Genomic DNA, 15,762 nt, shown 5'->3' with positions numbered 1-15,762 from the left:
CATGTATACCTGTAAATATACCTGTATCTGTTAATTGGACTGAGTTCAAATTAACAGTATGTTCTTACAGGAAATGCATCTGTTTTCATATTATTTATATTTAAATTCTTTTAATGAAATCTATATACGTTTCAAAAAAAATTTTTTTGCGGTGTCTTTTTGTACCTTCTACTTAGGAAGGTTTGAGAGTGTACACCTAATGATGCAGAACACAGGCTCTCTTTCTGGCCCAAAATTTTAGATGGGGAAGGCAGACAAAATGATTCACTTGTGCTTTGCCTTCAGCTAAAGCTGTGCTAGACTTTTAGAGGTGCTTCATTCATCCACTTACTGCACTTTTGTTACTAACTATTTATAATATAATTATACTAACTATTTATAATATAATTCTCTGTTTCTGACTGCTTGTCTAGGATAAGGAAGTTCTTTTGTACTTAAGGACATTAGCTAAATTCTAGAGGCAAAGCTGGATTTGAAAGGGAGAGTTTAAATATTGACATGTTAATTAAAGTAAGAGGGCTCTGCTTGCCAAACTTTCTGATCAACGTTCTTTGGTTTTTTGGTAGCATTTTTACTTGCAAGAAAAGGCAAGGCTTTCAGTTTTTGCAAAGCATGGTTTCTCCTTGGTAATATAAAAATTTTGTGATAGGTGAGAATGTGATGATTGAAAAGCCAGCTGAGGTCTCGGAGGATCTGGGCTGAGTTACTAGTTATATGGTGTGTAATCCTTAATGATAAATGCTTAGCAGGAAGAGCTGTTCCTATTCATATTTTCTTCACAATATTCCTTTCTACTTTCTCGTGTTAACAGAAGTACAATCTTTTGCTTAAGGTGGGATTCGTTTACCAATCTTCAGATGTTTTGATATAAGTCTTTTAATTTTCTGCCAAGGTTTTACTTTGTCCGCTGTAGCATAGACTAAGTTATGAAAAACACTAGTTATCATTAGCTTTCTATTTTTTAATAACAAAAATCTGTTATATCAGAAGTAGGAAACAGAATAGAAAGTAGGAGAAAACCAGGAAAGATGTATGAATGGAACAGTGCATAAAAAGCATAAAAAGGAAAATAGGGGAGTGCGTATGTAGGCTCCTTAGCACTATTATACATTATCTAGGAAGAGAAGCTCTTGTTTTAACTGTATTAGAACTTTCTTGTTTCATATAAAGGTTGAGTTGTTAAAAGCATTCCCTTGAAAAGTCTTGAGCAATTATCCAGCTTATTTGTTAACTTCTACCTTTATACCCTTCCACTTGTACGTAACTTTAGTCAAGAAAAATTTTCTTTAGGCAAGAAAATACCTTACTATAATAGCTTTGGAGGAAAAGAAAGAACTATGCAAGTCAGACAATCCTTCTTTCTTTACATTACATATTGTGCGTAACTACTTATGTAGATTATACTGATAGATTTAACAGTATAGGTTCTTTGTGTAGCTGTTTCTATCATGAATGCTGCTGATACACTGTTTCCATAGAGCCATTTTTGGCTCCAACTTTATTATTACTATTTAATGAATCATAAAAACCATAGCAATGCTGAGATTCATTGTGTTAGGATGCTACACAAGTTACAGTGGCTAGTGGTAAATAACGCATTCAGTTTATCTTCACAGGAGTAAATATAGCTAGAGATTATGACAAAAAGATGAAGTGAAATGCATGAAAGGGTGTAACATAATCAAACGTGCACTTGCTAGCTGATCAATAGTCATGATCAGCTCTGTACGCCTTATGGATTTAATTATTTATAAGAGATCAAATACACTTTGAGATGGAAGTTAAATTGGAAGCTTGGCTATTACAGGTGTTAGACTAGGAATTTTCCCCAGTTATGGGAAGTAACATGAGAGAAAGCATAAAACTTCTCTTCAAGGTCTAGAATATGGGGACATTGAGATTTGGCAGAAGCTTTTTGTTCAGATAGCTGGATGAAGATAAACTTGATGATGTCCTGAAGTCTTTCACAGAACTTTGCCTGTCTGTTGTATGATAAGGAAACTGTAGAAGGATTTAAAAACTTGACATAAGTGGTGAAAAAACAGCAGGTTGATGACATCAGTAGCAGTTGGGCTGCATTTGAAGGAAGGCTTATAAACATCAAGATTATTAAGGATAAAGTTATGTCCTTAAGTAACAAGGTCCATAAATCCCAAGAGTTTATTTCTTTATGTGAATAAAATAGGATTTGGACCAAGACACTGAATGAAGTAGATCTGTCAGTCACCTAATCTTTGGGTCATTAATGACATACTACCAGGGATGTACAGTAGTAGGCAAACAAACTTGGATCAGTTGGTGTCCATTGGGTTTAAAGCTGTTGAAATGTGAGATATGTGCAGACCAAATGGCCTATGAGTATTGGGTGTTAATCTTTAAATAAATAAACAAACAAATAAATAAATAAATATTGTTTGGCATCTGGAAAAGTGAATAAAAATTACAGGAAGATCAGGAGTTAGCCCTCCACTCTAAATAAAAATAATGGAAACAGCTAATCCAGAATGAAGGACCAGAAATTGGGCAAGTGTAATCTGGTAAAAATGAAAAAAAGACAGAACTGGAAATTACTAGAGGTTAACAGACCTAGAATGTAATGTTTTACAACTCAGAATCTGTTGAGAGCTACCACGGCTGTTCTACAATTAATGATAACTAGAAGAATCCAGGAAAATTCCCTTGTTATAGGCAAGAATGTATGTCTCAGAATGTGTAAGTATGAACTAGGAAGAAGGGTAGCTTCGGTAGCTCAGACGAATTTCTCAAATAAGCATTAAGAATGGAAATTGCTCAACATGACTTAACAATTTCTGACAGTAGTGGTGCAAATGTAAGTAAAGCCTTCAAGGCTAAGCAAGACTTTCATGAACTAACTGAAATTTGTTAGGAAGTTTCACCATTAGATTTACCAGTAGTCAGAGTGCTCTTATAGCCCATCTTTTGCACTGTGCATCCTGGATATGACTTTGTGAACCAATGTCGATATAGTTTTTTTCAGATGTTTTTCAGGTTCTGTCCAAAAAATTACAAAAAAAAATTAGACAAAAATTTAGAAATTCTAAGAGAAAAAAATTAGAAGAGGTATTTGGTCAAAACGAGGATAACTCCGGCATAATATCCTGGATACTTCTTACCTCACCTCATTGCAAAGCTGAGCTCCAGATCTTCAACTTCCTCCTAACTCCTTAGCCAGAGTCTCTTTTTCCTAGTTAATAGCTTATCCACTTAGATCAGTTGCTGTAGCAGTTCACCAGATTTGATCCCATTCTTCAGATCAACAAAAGTTTTTGTTAGGGTAAAACTCAGCAACAAAACAAGATGAAAAAGCAGGTTTCCTAATGCAGATTCGACTGGTTTGCTGATTTAGCTCAAAAAGTGAGGCCTGATCCATTTTCCCATTAAATCAAGTACACGTGACTCAAGAAATCTGAGAGAATAGCCTTGCAAAGATCCTAGTGCTTCCTGTTGTTGTCCTCTTATGCTGCATCTTGTTGTCCAGTTCCCCAAATCTTTATTCTAGACAGTTAAGTTCTGGACTTTGTTTCATCTGAAAGCCTTTTTTCTTGGAAGCAACAGAAGAACTTACCTAATTCTTCCAAAATAAATTTGAATTGGGGGGAAAAAAGCCACAAAAAACACTTCAAATCTAAAATAATAGGAAATGGACAGATGGACAACTGCAGAAGGTCTTTGTGCAGAGGAATAGTTCTTGGAAGGAGGAATGGAAAATAACATCTCTTGTAACTGTGGAAAACAGAAAAGGAGTTTACAGTCAAACCAAATCAATATAGGCTGTGGTCTAGAGGAATACTGTGCACCAGTTGCAAACTAGAAAAATTTGTATTTTTTTTCTGCTAGAGATGTTTAGCTCTGTTAGCACAACAGGGAAAGAAGAGTGCATTTCAGCACATGTTCTCGTGTGTTAGCAGTGGGAGTTCTGATTATAATATGAGGAACTTCAAGGCTTTCTTATTTCCTAAAAGACAATAGGGAAGGTTATTTGGTACTTGAATGTACTGTTCTAGTTTTCTCTGTTGTATATTGAACAATTAATAAAAAACAAATCCTAGAAACCAGTCATAATGCATTGTAATACTGACCTGTAAAACAATTAAAGTTACGATATTCAAAATCAAGTTGTTCACTACAGGGAATCAGGTATTGAAGTAATAAATGATTGATTTATTTTCTTAATTACAGTCTCACTTTATTTTTTTGCTTTAGTAGCTGTACATGAATATCATTTCATTGTATAGTTTGTATGACTAAACCTTATTAACATTGCCTCTTTCTGATACAGAGCTATGACAAATGTTTTCTTGGCTCTTCGGAGACTGCTGATGCTAATAGAGTGTTCTGTGGCCAGCTTGGAGCAGTATATGTATTCACTGAAGCACTCAACCCAGCACAGATTTTTGCAATACATCAGTTAGGACCTGGATATAAGGTAATAATGGATCTTAAAAAACTTAAAATGGGAAAAGGAAAATAATTGATAGATATAGTTGGAAGATATGCATGCATGTAGATATTCCTCTTAGGATCATGTAGAGCTATGTGATTTGTTTTCAGCAAAAGAGAATATTTCTTCAGGTATTTTAGCTAACCTTAATTTCCATCAGCTTTTTGAAAGATGCAAGTTGTTTCTATAAAGCGTAGCTGAAACATGTTTGTATGTGAAATTCATGACTTTGGGTCATAATCAGATTAGAGCAATTTAGTATTTGGTGTACTGAATACCAGGGGAATTTGCCTGAATTCCAGGGAATTTCTTCTCTACTGTTTGTGTTTAAAACCTGAATTAAGGCAGATTAACATTCAACAAGGCATAATAAACCAATTCTGTTCAAATGCATGGTTTCAAACAGTTCAGCTGAAGTAGAAGTTGAGCTTTTTACTCATGCTTTGCCAGTGACATTTAGGGGACGGTTTGGACAAATGGTGCATGCATAAACTTGGATCTCTAGTGTGAACAATCACTTATGTCTTGGAATGGCTGTGTATACTATTATTTCATCAAGAAAAACAGTGCAGATACTTTGCAGAAGCCTGCAGAAAGTGCCTAGTGAAGAAGGCTTGAAAATGGATCTAACCACAGCTAAACGCTATTGAATTTCTACCATCAGTTACTCCCAAATGTTCTTTTTCTGATTTGTGAAATTTGCGGTATCATCTGATGTGTCTAGTATCTAGATGTATATAGTATCATTTTTAGTATCTATCATGTGCTTTGAAAACAAAAACATTAAAAAATAGCAAGTAAAAATCAACATTTAGATTCTAATAATATAAATTTGGTGTGCTGAAAATTATTGCTCTCAATTATTTGATGACATCAAATGTGAATGACAGTGATGGCTGCAGATATCTTTTATGGTATGTATGTAGTGTGAATAGACAAATATGTGTCAAGGTTACTTGGAGAAGAGGAAGTCTACTACATATGGTTCACGGTTAAAACCTGCCTTGAAACTAAAAATGTTCATTCAGTCAAGAGAAGTGTATTACCTGTGCAAACAAGGAGTATTTTATTCCAAGCTTAATACTGTATTTTTTTTGAACAAATATTCCTACAAATGTTTTTTGGTCATACAAAAGAAAGTTATGTAACTTTATACTTAATAATAAATGTAGTAAATCTTTATGAATTTATTAAGTTCCTGGATTTGCAGCAGCATACTGAAGTGATATCAAATAGGAATAGTTCTTTCATTTGTTTTAAGACGAGAAAATTATTATGTAATATTTTGTGAGTGTTGAAGTGGTTCATAAGGCATACAAGCTTTCACGCTAAATGTTTCCAGTAGTTACTGCACTAACCTTATTACGGTGTTACCAAATTATCTTGCGTGATTTATAGGTTTCCCTTAAAATGTTTCTTCACACCTGTAGCTTCTTGCTGATTTTTGTAAAATGTCAGATGAAATTTAATACTTTGGAGATATTTTTCTTTGGTATATCAAGTTTTTAGGTTTAGGTCATGTTCCCAACACGGTTAGTGCCTCCTTCCTCTCTAAAGTAGTTTCCTTCCTTGTCTAAGAATCTGAAAGTATACTTTATTAAGAGCAGTTAAAAAGAGCAGGTTCCTAGAACAGGACCCTAAAAATAACACAGTTTCTTTCTTTAACCTCCTTATTTCCAAAAAATAAGACAAAACAGAACCCTTTTTTCTCACCTTCTTCCAACCCAAGATCTACCCACAACCAAAAAAGAACCATGTCCTGTAATTTAGAGATCTCAGGGTACTGATGATGGCTTTCACTCAAAGCTTGCCTATTTCATGTCTCAGTTTATTTCTATAAATTGTTTCAGATTCTGTGCAAATGCAAATGTCCATCAGCTCAGAACAATTCAGTATGGTATTTCATAGTCCAAGGGAGCCTCAACTGACACGTCGCTCAAATTGTTGGACACTGGAGATCACGTTCTTGCTCTTTCCTGACTTGCTGATGCAAATTGGCCTTTCAGAAACTTTTCTTACGTAGTTCACTACATATCCTGTTTATTTTAACTTGGTACTGTTAGCCAACAGGGAGAATCAACTGTTCCACTTTTCCAAAAGAACAACTATTCTAGACGCATTGTGAACTCTTGTCGTGTCAAAGATTTTCTCCCAAAGGAGGATTATTCAAAATACTTGAGAATTTTTGGAGAATACCTTCATACAGATGTTTTTTTCTTTCCTATGACTGTCTGTGGTAGTTCCTTTGATTTACAATTCCTATTTTAGTCCACTATATCCCAGGATTTTGATTCTCCAGGGAAAATGACCATTCCTTATTTAGCGTTCTACCTGCTTTGTTCATGACAAGAAACTATGATTTTGCCTCCCATTCAGCTCCCTTCCAAATCATTCATAATTTCCCCAGTCTACAATGACTGACATTAAGACCTCTGGGATACAGGGAAATCTGCATACTCTACCAACATACCAGAGCTCAGGACAGGGCAATAGGCACACGTCTGTGCATATGTATAGTATGTAATATTGCAAATAACAGCAAAGCCACATGGTTCAAGAAAAGGCAGATCTTGATCTACAAGGAAAAGTGAATCTGTTGCACCTTGGCCCTATTCTGTGATGCAGGTAGTAGCAACAGATTTTAGAATTAACTAGAGAAGTCATTAAAATAAGCTTTATTTATTATTTATGTATAATTTTTTAGAATTATATATCTAATGTTTATATTATATTATATATTATTTATTGCACGTTACATGCTTACTACAGAATGTTGTAACATGGAAACAGTTCATAAAACTGCATAAAACATGCTCAACAAGTCTCTCTGAATGCTGACACTTTTAGTTGCTAGAGGTTGCCAAAAGAAAAAAGGAAATGAGAGCAGGATCCTTGCTCTCACCATGCTTTTTCTGCTACCCATCGTTGTTCCTAGGCAGCAAAGAAGAGAGAGAAGCATCTCAGCTGGAATCCTGAGGGGCTGATAACCACAGAATAGAGGGGCAAGGAAGGTAATGTGGGAGGAAGAAATGCATCTGATAGCAGTGTTTGGTGCTGTTTATAAAAAGGGATGTTTCAACAAAGCCCTTTCCTAATAGCCCTGTCAGGTCTGTACCACTCTTCTTAACCCTCCCATATGCAGTTCAAAACAACTTCTGAGATCATTCCATATGTTGCTGCATCTGAGTTTGCTCTTGATCAGTGCTGCAGTATCAATCTTTTTGTCATACACAAAGGTTGGGTAAAAATGCATTAATACAAACGCACACAAAATGCTCTTAAAAATTCAAATTTGCTTAACCCTATTATATAGTACAAGGTAATATTCTACATATGGTCGCTGAACCTACAATAGCAGAATGAGGTAAATGGTAAATCAAAAAGCAGCACTCTTGTTGCTAAAGGAAAGGGAAAACTGCTGGTGTTTAAATAGTGGTCCTGATCAAGCACAGCTTATTTTACTGAAGAAGTCAGTGCTGGAGTAATTCTCAGCTCTCTCCCCTCTCCTGTTCCTGTAGGAGCAAGTACTATCCTTCATACCTTCTTTATGGATCCTGTATATATTTTTACCATATATAGAATATATTAAATCTCAGGCTATATTTTGGTGTCTTTATGCCCTCACAGTGGTTGTACCAGATCTCAAAGTTGCATTCCTTCAGTAACCAGTAACTAACCATTTGCAATTTGAGCTTATATGCCCGACAGCCTCTGCTATCCTCCTGTGGTTTATTTTCCCAAGTCCTTAGAGCAGTATGTGTATACTGAATTTCTTTTCTCTTTCTGTAGATCAATGTTAGTAATAAAGTAATATTATATATCAGAATTTGTACCCTCTCTTCCCACCCTGTTATAATAATCTTTTGGGTAGGAGACTAGCGTTTCCAATTTATGATCACTTCTGTTAGGCTTTGATGGCAGAAAGTCCCTTTAATTCTTGTTTTTCTCAAAAAAAAGTGAGGCATTATTATATTGATTCATAACTTATTTGTGCTTGACTTTCAAACAATGGTCTCTGATAAATTCTTGAGGCATAGTAAACACTGAAAACTAGGAGGTAGAATAATGCCAAAATTTGTTTATAAAACTGATTTTATTTTTAAATATGCAATGTAGAAAGTTGCAAAATTTCATGGTAATGAAATTATGCAAATTTTATGTTGGAACACTTTGACATATTTAAAACAGCAAAACTATATAGAGGTAAAACATTCTGAGCTTTGGGATCGAACGAAGCTTAGACGCATGAAAAATTTTCTGGGTAAGAAGTGTTTTCGTGTGGTAAAGCATCAAAATATAGTACATGCAGAATGCAGATATCCTTGGAAATCAGTGAAATCACTGAATTATTTCTGTCTCTGCAGAAAGTGCACACAGATTTATCTGTAGAGTTAAAAAAGCCCTCTGGGGAGAAATACATCATCACCTTCCTCAGGACAAATCTGTAATCTGTAGCAGTCATTTCCTGATAAGTGAGATGTAGCCAGCCGTATCAGAACCAACTCTCAAGCTCCAAACATAATACTCATTCTTTGGGTTTTCTACTTCAGTAAGTAGCGTGGCACAATAGGAACACATTTGTAGATTATAACATTTGGTGCTGAGGGCTGAATACCCACAGTGTGTGATTTTGGGGTTTTTACGTCAGATTGGTTGTGGTCTGATCCTTTGGGTGGAATGACTGCCATCAGTGGGAGGTCAAGTCAGTTCCAGCCAAAAGGAAGTCTCTAAAAGAAGTCTCTCAGGTTCAAAACACCTTTGCAGTATGAACAGAGCAGTAAGTGGGGATCACCAGGAGTTTCCCTACAAAATGGACTCCTAACCCAAGTGCAAATCACAGAATCACAGAATGGTTGAGATTGTTGGAAGTGACCTCTGGAAGTCACAAACAAATCTGATGCCCCAGTTGCTTCATGATTATAGTGTCCCTTTGTTGGACTCTCTCCAGTAAGTCCATGGCTCTCTTGTACGGGGGAGCCCAGAACTTCAGGTGTGGACCTACCAGTGCTGAGTAGAAGGGAAGAATCACCTCCCTCGACCTGCTGGCAACACTCCTCCTAATGAAGCCAAAGATAACCTTTGCCAAATGTAGATTAAACCACTGACTTCCCCTTCACTTTTGCCCTTCCTACTTGCGTTCTCTATTACGGTACCTGCACCTCACCCATTTGCAGCATGGCATCGCTGCCTCCCTCCCGCTTAACATCACCAAGCATGGGACAGGGCTGACTGACAGATCTGCTCCAAGGCTTCTCCAGCAGCTGCAGCCCGGTGCCCAGTCTATTCAGTCTACATCAATCTTACAACCCACGTACAAATGGATGCTTGTCACAAGACCTTATATTGCCATGTGTCGGTCACTTGAGCAGATGCGCTTTGCCATCATTTGGCTGTAAGGAGGAGAATTTTGTCAGGGTTTCCAGCAGCCTTGAGAGCTCTGCAAAAGCTTGATGGGTTTTATGGGTCTATGTAATTGGTACGAACCTGTAATTTGTTTGGAAAGAGCAGCTGATAGCCCGTAAGTTGCATATTTTAATTCTTCTAGTCTGGATAACCGAAACCCTAGTGACAGTACTTTCAATGGTTTCATGATACAGGATTTCTGACTGTGTGGGGGGAGGGAGGGAAAGATTTGGTAGGACGAAAAGAGAATTGTGATGGCTATAGCCAGTGAAAACAAGCCAAATGATTCAGAATGAACCTCAGCAACACATTCTTTTAAACTTAGTAAAGATTTTAGAAACATAACATATACATGTTGCATTACTTAAATGGTGGTCATCTCTAACAAATTTGCTGTACTTGATGTCAGTACAGCACTGTGTGTTACTACTACTTGTCTTTTTGCCACTGTCAAATGATTGTTACATGCAAAAGTAGTTATGTGCCAAGTCAATCTGACAACGCTTTGCAGAAAGGCAGAAATCTATCTTCTTGTGCTTGATTGATTTGTCAGTGTTGGCAGAAAACCTAGTTTTAGATCAGATATGAGTCATGGTATGTTTAAGAATAATAGAAAATTTCAGTCTTCCTTTATACTTTGTAAAAGCTTTGAGTTTGAGAATCATTAGTCTGAAATATGGCATTTAGAATTTTATTTGGAATTTTTTTTTAGTTTAAGTAGCTTATTTATATATACTCCTGACTGTTAATGAAGCATTGGTTTTAATGCTGTTTAAAAATAACTATTCCTTTAATCAAAATGGCATGGGATTCAATATTCTCATTTGAGTGAGTTACATAAACTAAAATACAAGGTATTTAATTTGTTCTTTATTTTTAATGTCTTGTATGCTCATTTTTTTATTTTAACATATTTATAGGTGTTTAATGTGACACATTTTTTCCAGAGAGTTATTTCTGAAACTTGTTAACACTGATGATGAAAGGAGAGAGAAATAATAATATATAAATACCAAATATTATATTAACGTGTTGATGTGGAGTAAATTTAAAAATTGGCTTCTTGTTCAGTAGCATTTAAACTACTAGAAATTTAATACAAAGTTTAGCACTTTCTATATTCCCTCTCAAGTCCAATGTATTTTATGCACATTTTGTGGCAAGGATTTTGTCTAAAATATTTACTTTGTAAAACTTTTTTTTTTTTTTTTCAGAGCACATTTAAATTTAAATCTGAGAGTGACATTCATCTGGCTGAGCACCATAAACAAGTGCTGTATGACGGGAAACTTGCAAGTAGCATTGCTTTTACTTATAACGCGAAGGCTACTGATGCTCAGCTATGCCTTGAATCCTCACCAAAGGAAAATCCTTCAATTTTTGTACACTCCCCCCACGCTCTTATGCTTCAGGTTTGTCCCAGTAAATTAATGATCTGTCATTACTGTTAACATCATTTGGATAATTAGAGGATTTGTGTGCTAGTGTACGAAGAGATTGTTATTTTGTATTTTTTCATCCCTTAATACACCTATCACTTGAACTGTTCTTCACTCACTTTCTAGAGAAAAAAATTATTATTTTTTCATTAAGAAATATATATTTAATAAAATAAGGTGTAGTTTGCCACGATACTGAAGTTTTTCTGTTTAACGTTTACTTTCAAGTATAGTGATTATCATGAAACATAATTAATAAAAATAAGTTAAAACAAGTCTGATTTAATTTGCACTTAATTCAGCGTTAAAGTGTTCCCAAGTTACGTTTGTAACTGTCCTTTAAAATTGAGACTAACTGATGTTTTTCTTTTTCTTTATTTATTTTACTAATTTAGGATGTGAAAGCTATCGTAACGCACTCCATTCACAGCGCAATTCATTCCATTGGAGGGATTCAAGTTCTTTTTCCTCTCTTTGCCCAGTTAGACAATCGCCAGCTGCACGACAGTCAAGTGGAAACAACAGTTTGGTAAGCTTCTTTCAAGCAAGATAAAAACTAAGTTAAGCTAGGATTATTTCTTTTTTCGTTGTGGAAATGTTTGATTTGTTTTCTTTTGTAAATGCTGTGACTTACATTTTACCCTTGTTTCTTTGAAAATAGTATTATGTTTTAAAAAGTAGTTTACTGTAGAGATGTGTAATTTGTATTAATCTGATGAGATTCCAGATGGAGCTGGCGTAAAATTGATCGGATTAAATAATGAATTCAAATCACTCTTGAGTTTTTAAGGAAAGTTTTGAGACAGTTTTTGCAACTTCTAAAAGAAACCAATGTGCTTTTATTTGACAGTGCAATGTTGTTTACTTTCTCAAGGTCTATGTCATTTCAGTTCATATGTAATAACATTCGAAATTAAGGAAAGATATTGCCATCCATATTAATACATGGTCAGAAAGTCATAGAGCTATGATCAATTCTTTTGTGACCATATTACAATTGCAACAGTGACTGGGGACACACCAAGAGAGTTTTAAACCGGGACACATGAAGTCTCTAGTCTGATACTGTGGAATTAATCCCTTGGTTGAAAAGCCTGCACAGAGTTAGGCGAATGCTTCCGTTTGTACCCCGAAAAGGACTGCTTAGGAATCTGTCGGTACCCATGCTGACTTCTTCAAAGCTAGCTCAGCGGTAGTTATTTTTGCAAAGAAGATCTCTTGCCACCTGCTTGTCAGGGCAAGCTCCTATTCTAGTGGCAACACAACATGTCTAAACTTGTCAGAACAAAGTGTGTCACCTAAACCTTTGGAGGTAACAAAACTGTAAAGGTTTTCATGGCTGAAGAACTGGTACGCTGTTTCCTGGTTGGATGGTATGTCACCAAAACCTGCTAGAAAAGAGTGTTTAGGGGCAGCATAAGCTGACTCTTGTATTTTAATAAATTTGTAAAATAGGTGCATAATTCAGAGTACACGGCTTATTTTACTGCTTAGAATACTATGCTATTAAATATTCTGGATATTTGCTATTGCATTAGATAGTTCAGTAAAAAATTAGTTAACTGAAAAATAATTAAATAAGACAAAAATTACTGACAATTTTGAAAAATTTAACTGAAAGTGATGCATCGGTATAATTTCTCATGAAAGATCACTTGTGTCCATCCAATTTAAGAAAATCAATTTGTTAAAGTTTTGTTGAGTCATCTGTTTTACCCTTTCATAACTCGAATATAGGTAGCTAAGATGGCTGCTGGGTTTTTTTTTTCTTTCTGTAGTGTGAAAAGTTAATGTTTTTAATGAGAATATTTCATTACTTTAGAAGTAATACCACAGTCTTAAAAATAACAAATTCTACTTCCAAGCATTATAGTGGTGCAAATTATTTCATTCCATGTTGAAGACAGAAAAGCTGGTTGTGTATTGGCTCCTGGTGGGTATTTACTTTTTTGTAGTCTGTTTTCCAATATGTACTTTGCATTGAAGTATTGTGAAGTAAGGGGAATAGAAAAAACAATGCTTGGTTTGAAATAAATTTGGAAAAAGAATTCCCTGTATTTTTTTATTTACTGGCACAACAGTAGGCAAAAATGCTTTATTCCAATTTAAGGAAGATAACGTGTGTATGTGCTCATATATCTGAATAAAATATATGTTAAATTCATTAATGAGCTGAGTCTGTAATAAATGATAAAGCAGTAACTAGGTCTGTTTAAAAATGGAGAGCTAATATAATGTAAGTTTTATAAGTCAAGATAAAGACTAATTCTTCCCAGTGTGTGGTCTTTCCAGTGAGGGATAACATTCATAAAGTTCAGCTGAAAATGTACAGAACATTTCTGGAGTTAGTTGAACTGTAAGTAGGAAAAAAAGTTGTTCTTGAATAAATCAATGCGCTTCTTCTATAATTAGATTACCTTCTAAAAAGATACCTGTAAATGATTATGCTATATGATTGTACAAATGCGTAATACAAGGAGATGTGATCCTACCTCAAGAACGTATTCAAAAGACTTAAACAAATAGCTGCTTGATGAGTTGTAATTTAAATGTTGAATTACCATGGTTTTGATATATGTGCATTATATTCTCATATTTAACTTAATAGGATACAGATATTGAGAAAAATAATAGTTTAAGTGAAAAAGAAAGTAGGCAAATAAAGGAGTAAAAGATTTCTGGAGGCAAAGAAAGGAGTTAATGGTGAAAGGGGGCTAAACATGAGAAACAGGGCTATGTTTAAGATTCGTCTGTGGAGTAGAATAAGGGAACAAGTATACTTACTGAGGCTTTTCCTTCCTTCCGCTTGTTTTTTAGACTATTCTCTCTTTATTTGTTCCTTTCCAAAATGCAGTTGTTTAACTGTATCTGATACTTGTTTATACCCATCTTACCTATGAAAATGTGTCTACAACAGCAACAGAGAGCTGCACCACTTTCTGAAAAGTAGTTGGCGTTCAGCCATTACAGTCTATGTATTTTTATAAGCAGATAATCTTTATGCTGCTTTGCCAAAAAACGAAGGTCCAGATGATGCTGGATGGTAGTAGACCGTTATGTTTGTAAAGGCTTACTATGGCTGTAGAATTTATTTCTTTCTGGTAGCCAACTGGGAGGACTCAGAAGTTGTCCCTTGAGTAGTTGTTCTGCCTTATGTCTTAATGTGTTCATGGTAGGAGGGAAGTATAAATAGCTTGATACTCCAGTGTTCGTGTCCTAGGTTTCCAGACTACTTTTCTGAATCCTTCTCACCTCCTTCTCTCCTACATGTATCAAAATCTGTTTAATAAGTTCAAGGTTCTCAATTATTTCTTTAATTTGATTTTTTTTAACATTAGGAGGAGTTTGTTAACAGGACTATAAGGGAACACCTTGCTTTTTAATCGTCGTATCCACTTATAATTTTAATCTTTTTAAATTAAGAGATTCATTGTAGATAAAAATCTGAAATATAAAGCAGGGAAATATGAATATAGAAACTTTGTGTTTTAATGGCATTCTTTGTAAATGTTCTTTATTCCTGTAATATGTATATCCCTGTGTGCCTTATCTACATCTTCCATTAGACCAAGTATTGAAATAACCTACAATTCTGCTTTTGAAGCACTATATAGATTCTTATGCTCTCATACACTGAAATTAAAAGAATGGAAACTGAGTTAATATCTTAAGTATGTTTTCTTAGATTAAGTGATGCACCTGCTATTCAGGAGAGTGGTCCCTCAACTTGAATGCCAAGACTGCTGCTTTTCATTCTGCTTTTCAGTACTCTGGTTAGAATAGAAAATTTAGCAGTTTAGGTCAATAAGGTGCTTAATAAAAAGAAATATAGAGTGTTTTTTTCTGTTATGCTACTGTTGTTACCTTTGATTATACTGTATAGGTAATATGATAGGAAGGACTTGCTTTGTTCGCTTGTGGTCCCTCGCCTATGCTTTTGCATTCTTTTGGGTCTGCTGAGCACTGACATACAGGCTGATTCTGACAAGGTGTTGGGTGTGCAATCTTCGGCACCGGCCCAATTCCATCACAGAATAAATAACAAGTCTTAATTCAGATGAGACTGTTGCTTTGGACTGTACCATATCAAAAAAATATTTGAAATCTGTAGCTGTTTGCTTAAATAGATGAAATCATTCCAAGAATTCTTTTACATACTTACACTAGAAGTTACTAACTGGATTTGCTAGATTGCATACACTATACTATAAATTAAAACTACTTCTACTGGTTATCATACTAAATAAATGCAGTGCCTAGGCCCACCTTTTCTTTCTTAAAGGTCATATATAGACTCACCTAAAATTTGTAGCGAAGTAAACATAGGCATCTTTTCAGTCAGTTTTATCACTGACATTATTTTTGCTAATATAGGTAGCCCTGCTACAGTGTATATTGCCCACCTGTTGTAAGTCAGTGAAATGGAAACATTGGTGAGGTGGGCAACAATAATATTTC

At 35.1% G+C, this 15,762-nt stretch overlaps 1 protein-coding gene across 4 annotated transcripts in view; it reads left to right on the top strand.

The window, feature by feature from the left end:
- The window catches only part of NBEA (neurobeachin), a gene marked incomplete at its 3' end in the record, with an annotated part of 516,829 nt that overhangs the window by 122,690 nt on the left and 378,377 nt on the right, over positions 1-15,762 (top strand). For all 4 annotated transcript variants that reach the window (XM_082012155.1, XM_082012156.1, XM_082012153.1 and 1 more), the window contains exons 8-10: positions 4,301-4,447; positions 11,080-11,277; positions 11,700-11,833. In XM_082012155.1, the coding sequence (XP_081868281.1) occupies positions 4,301-4,447; positions 11,080-11,277; positions 11,700-11,833 (479 nt within the window). The remainder of the gene's footprint in view (positions 1-4,300; positions 4,448-11,079; positions 11,278-11,699; positions 11,834-15,762) is intronic.

The sequence above is a fragment of the Phaethon aethereus genome (assembly GCF_964289735.1).
Source record: "Phaethon aethereus genome assembly, chromosome: 1".
Taxonomy (NCBI): Eukaryota; Metazoa; Chordata; class Aves; order Phaethontiformes; family Phaethontidae; genus Phaethon; species Phaethon aethereus.
Note: the sequence above shows the minus strand (reverse complement) of the source record. Positions and strands in the feature narration are given on the sequence as shown.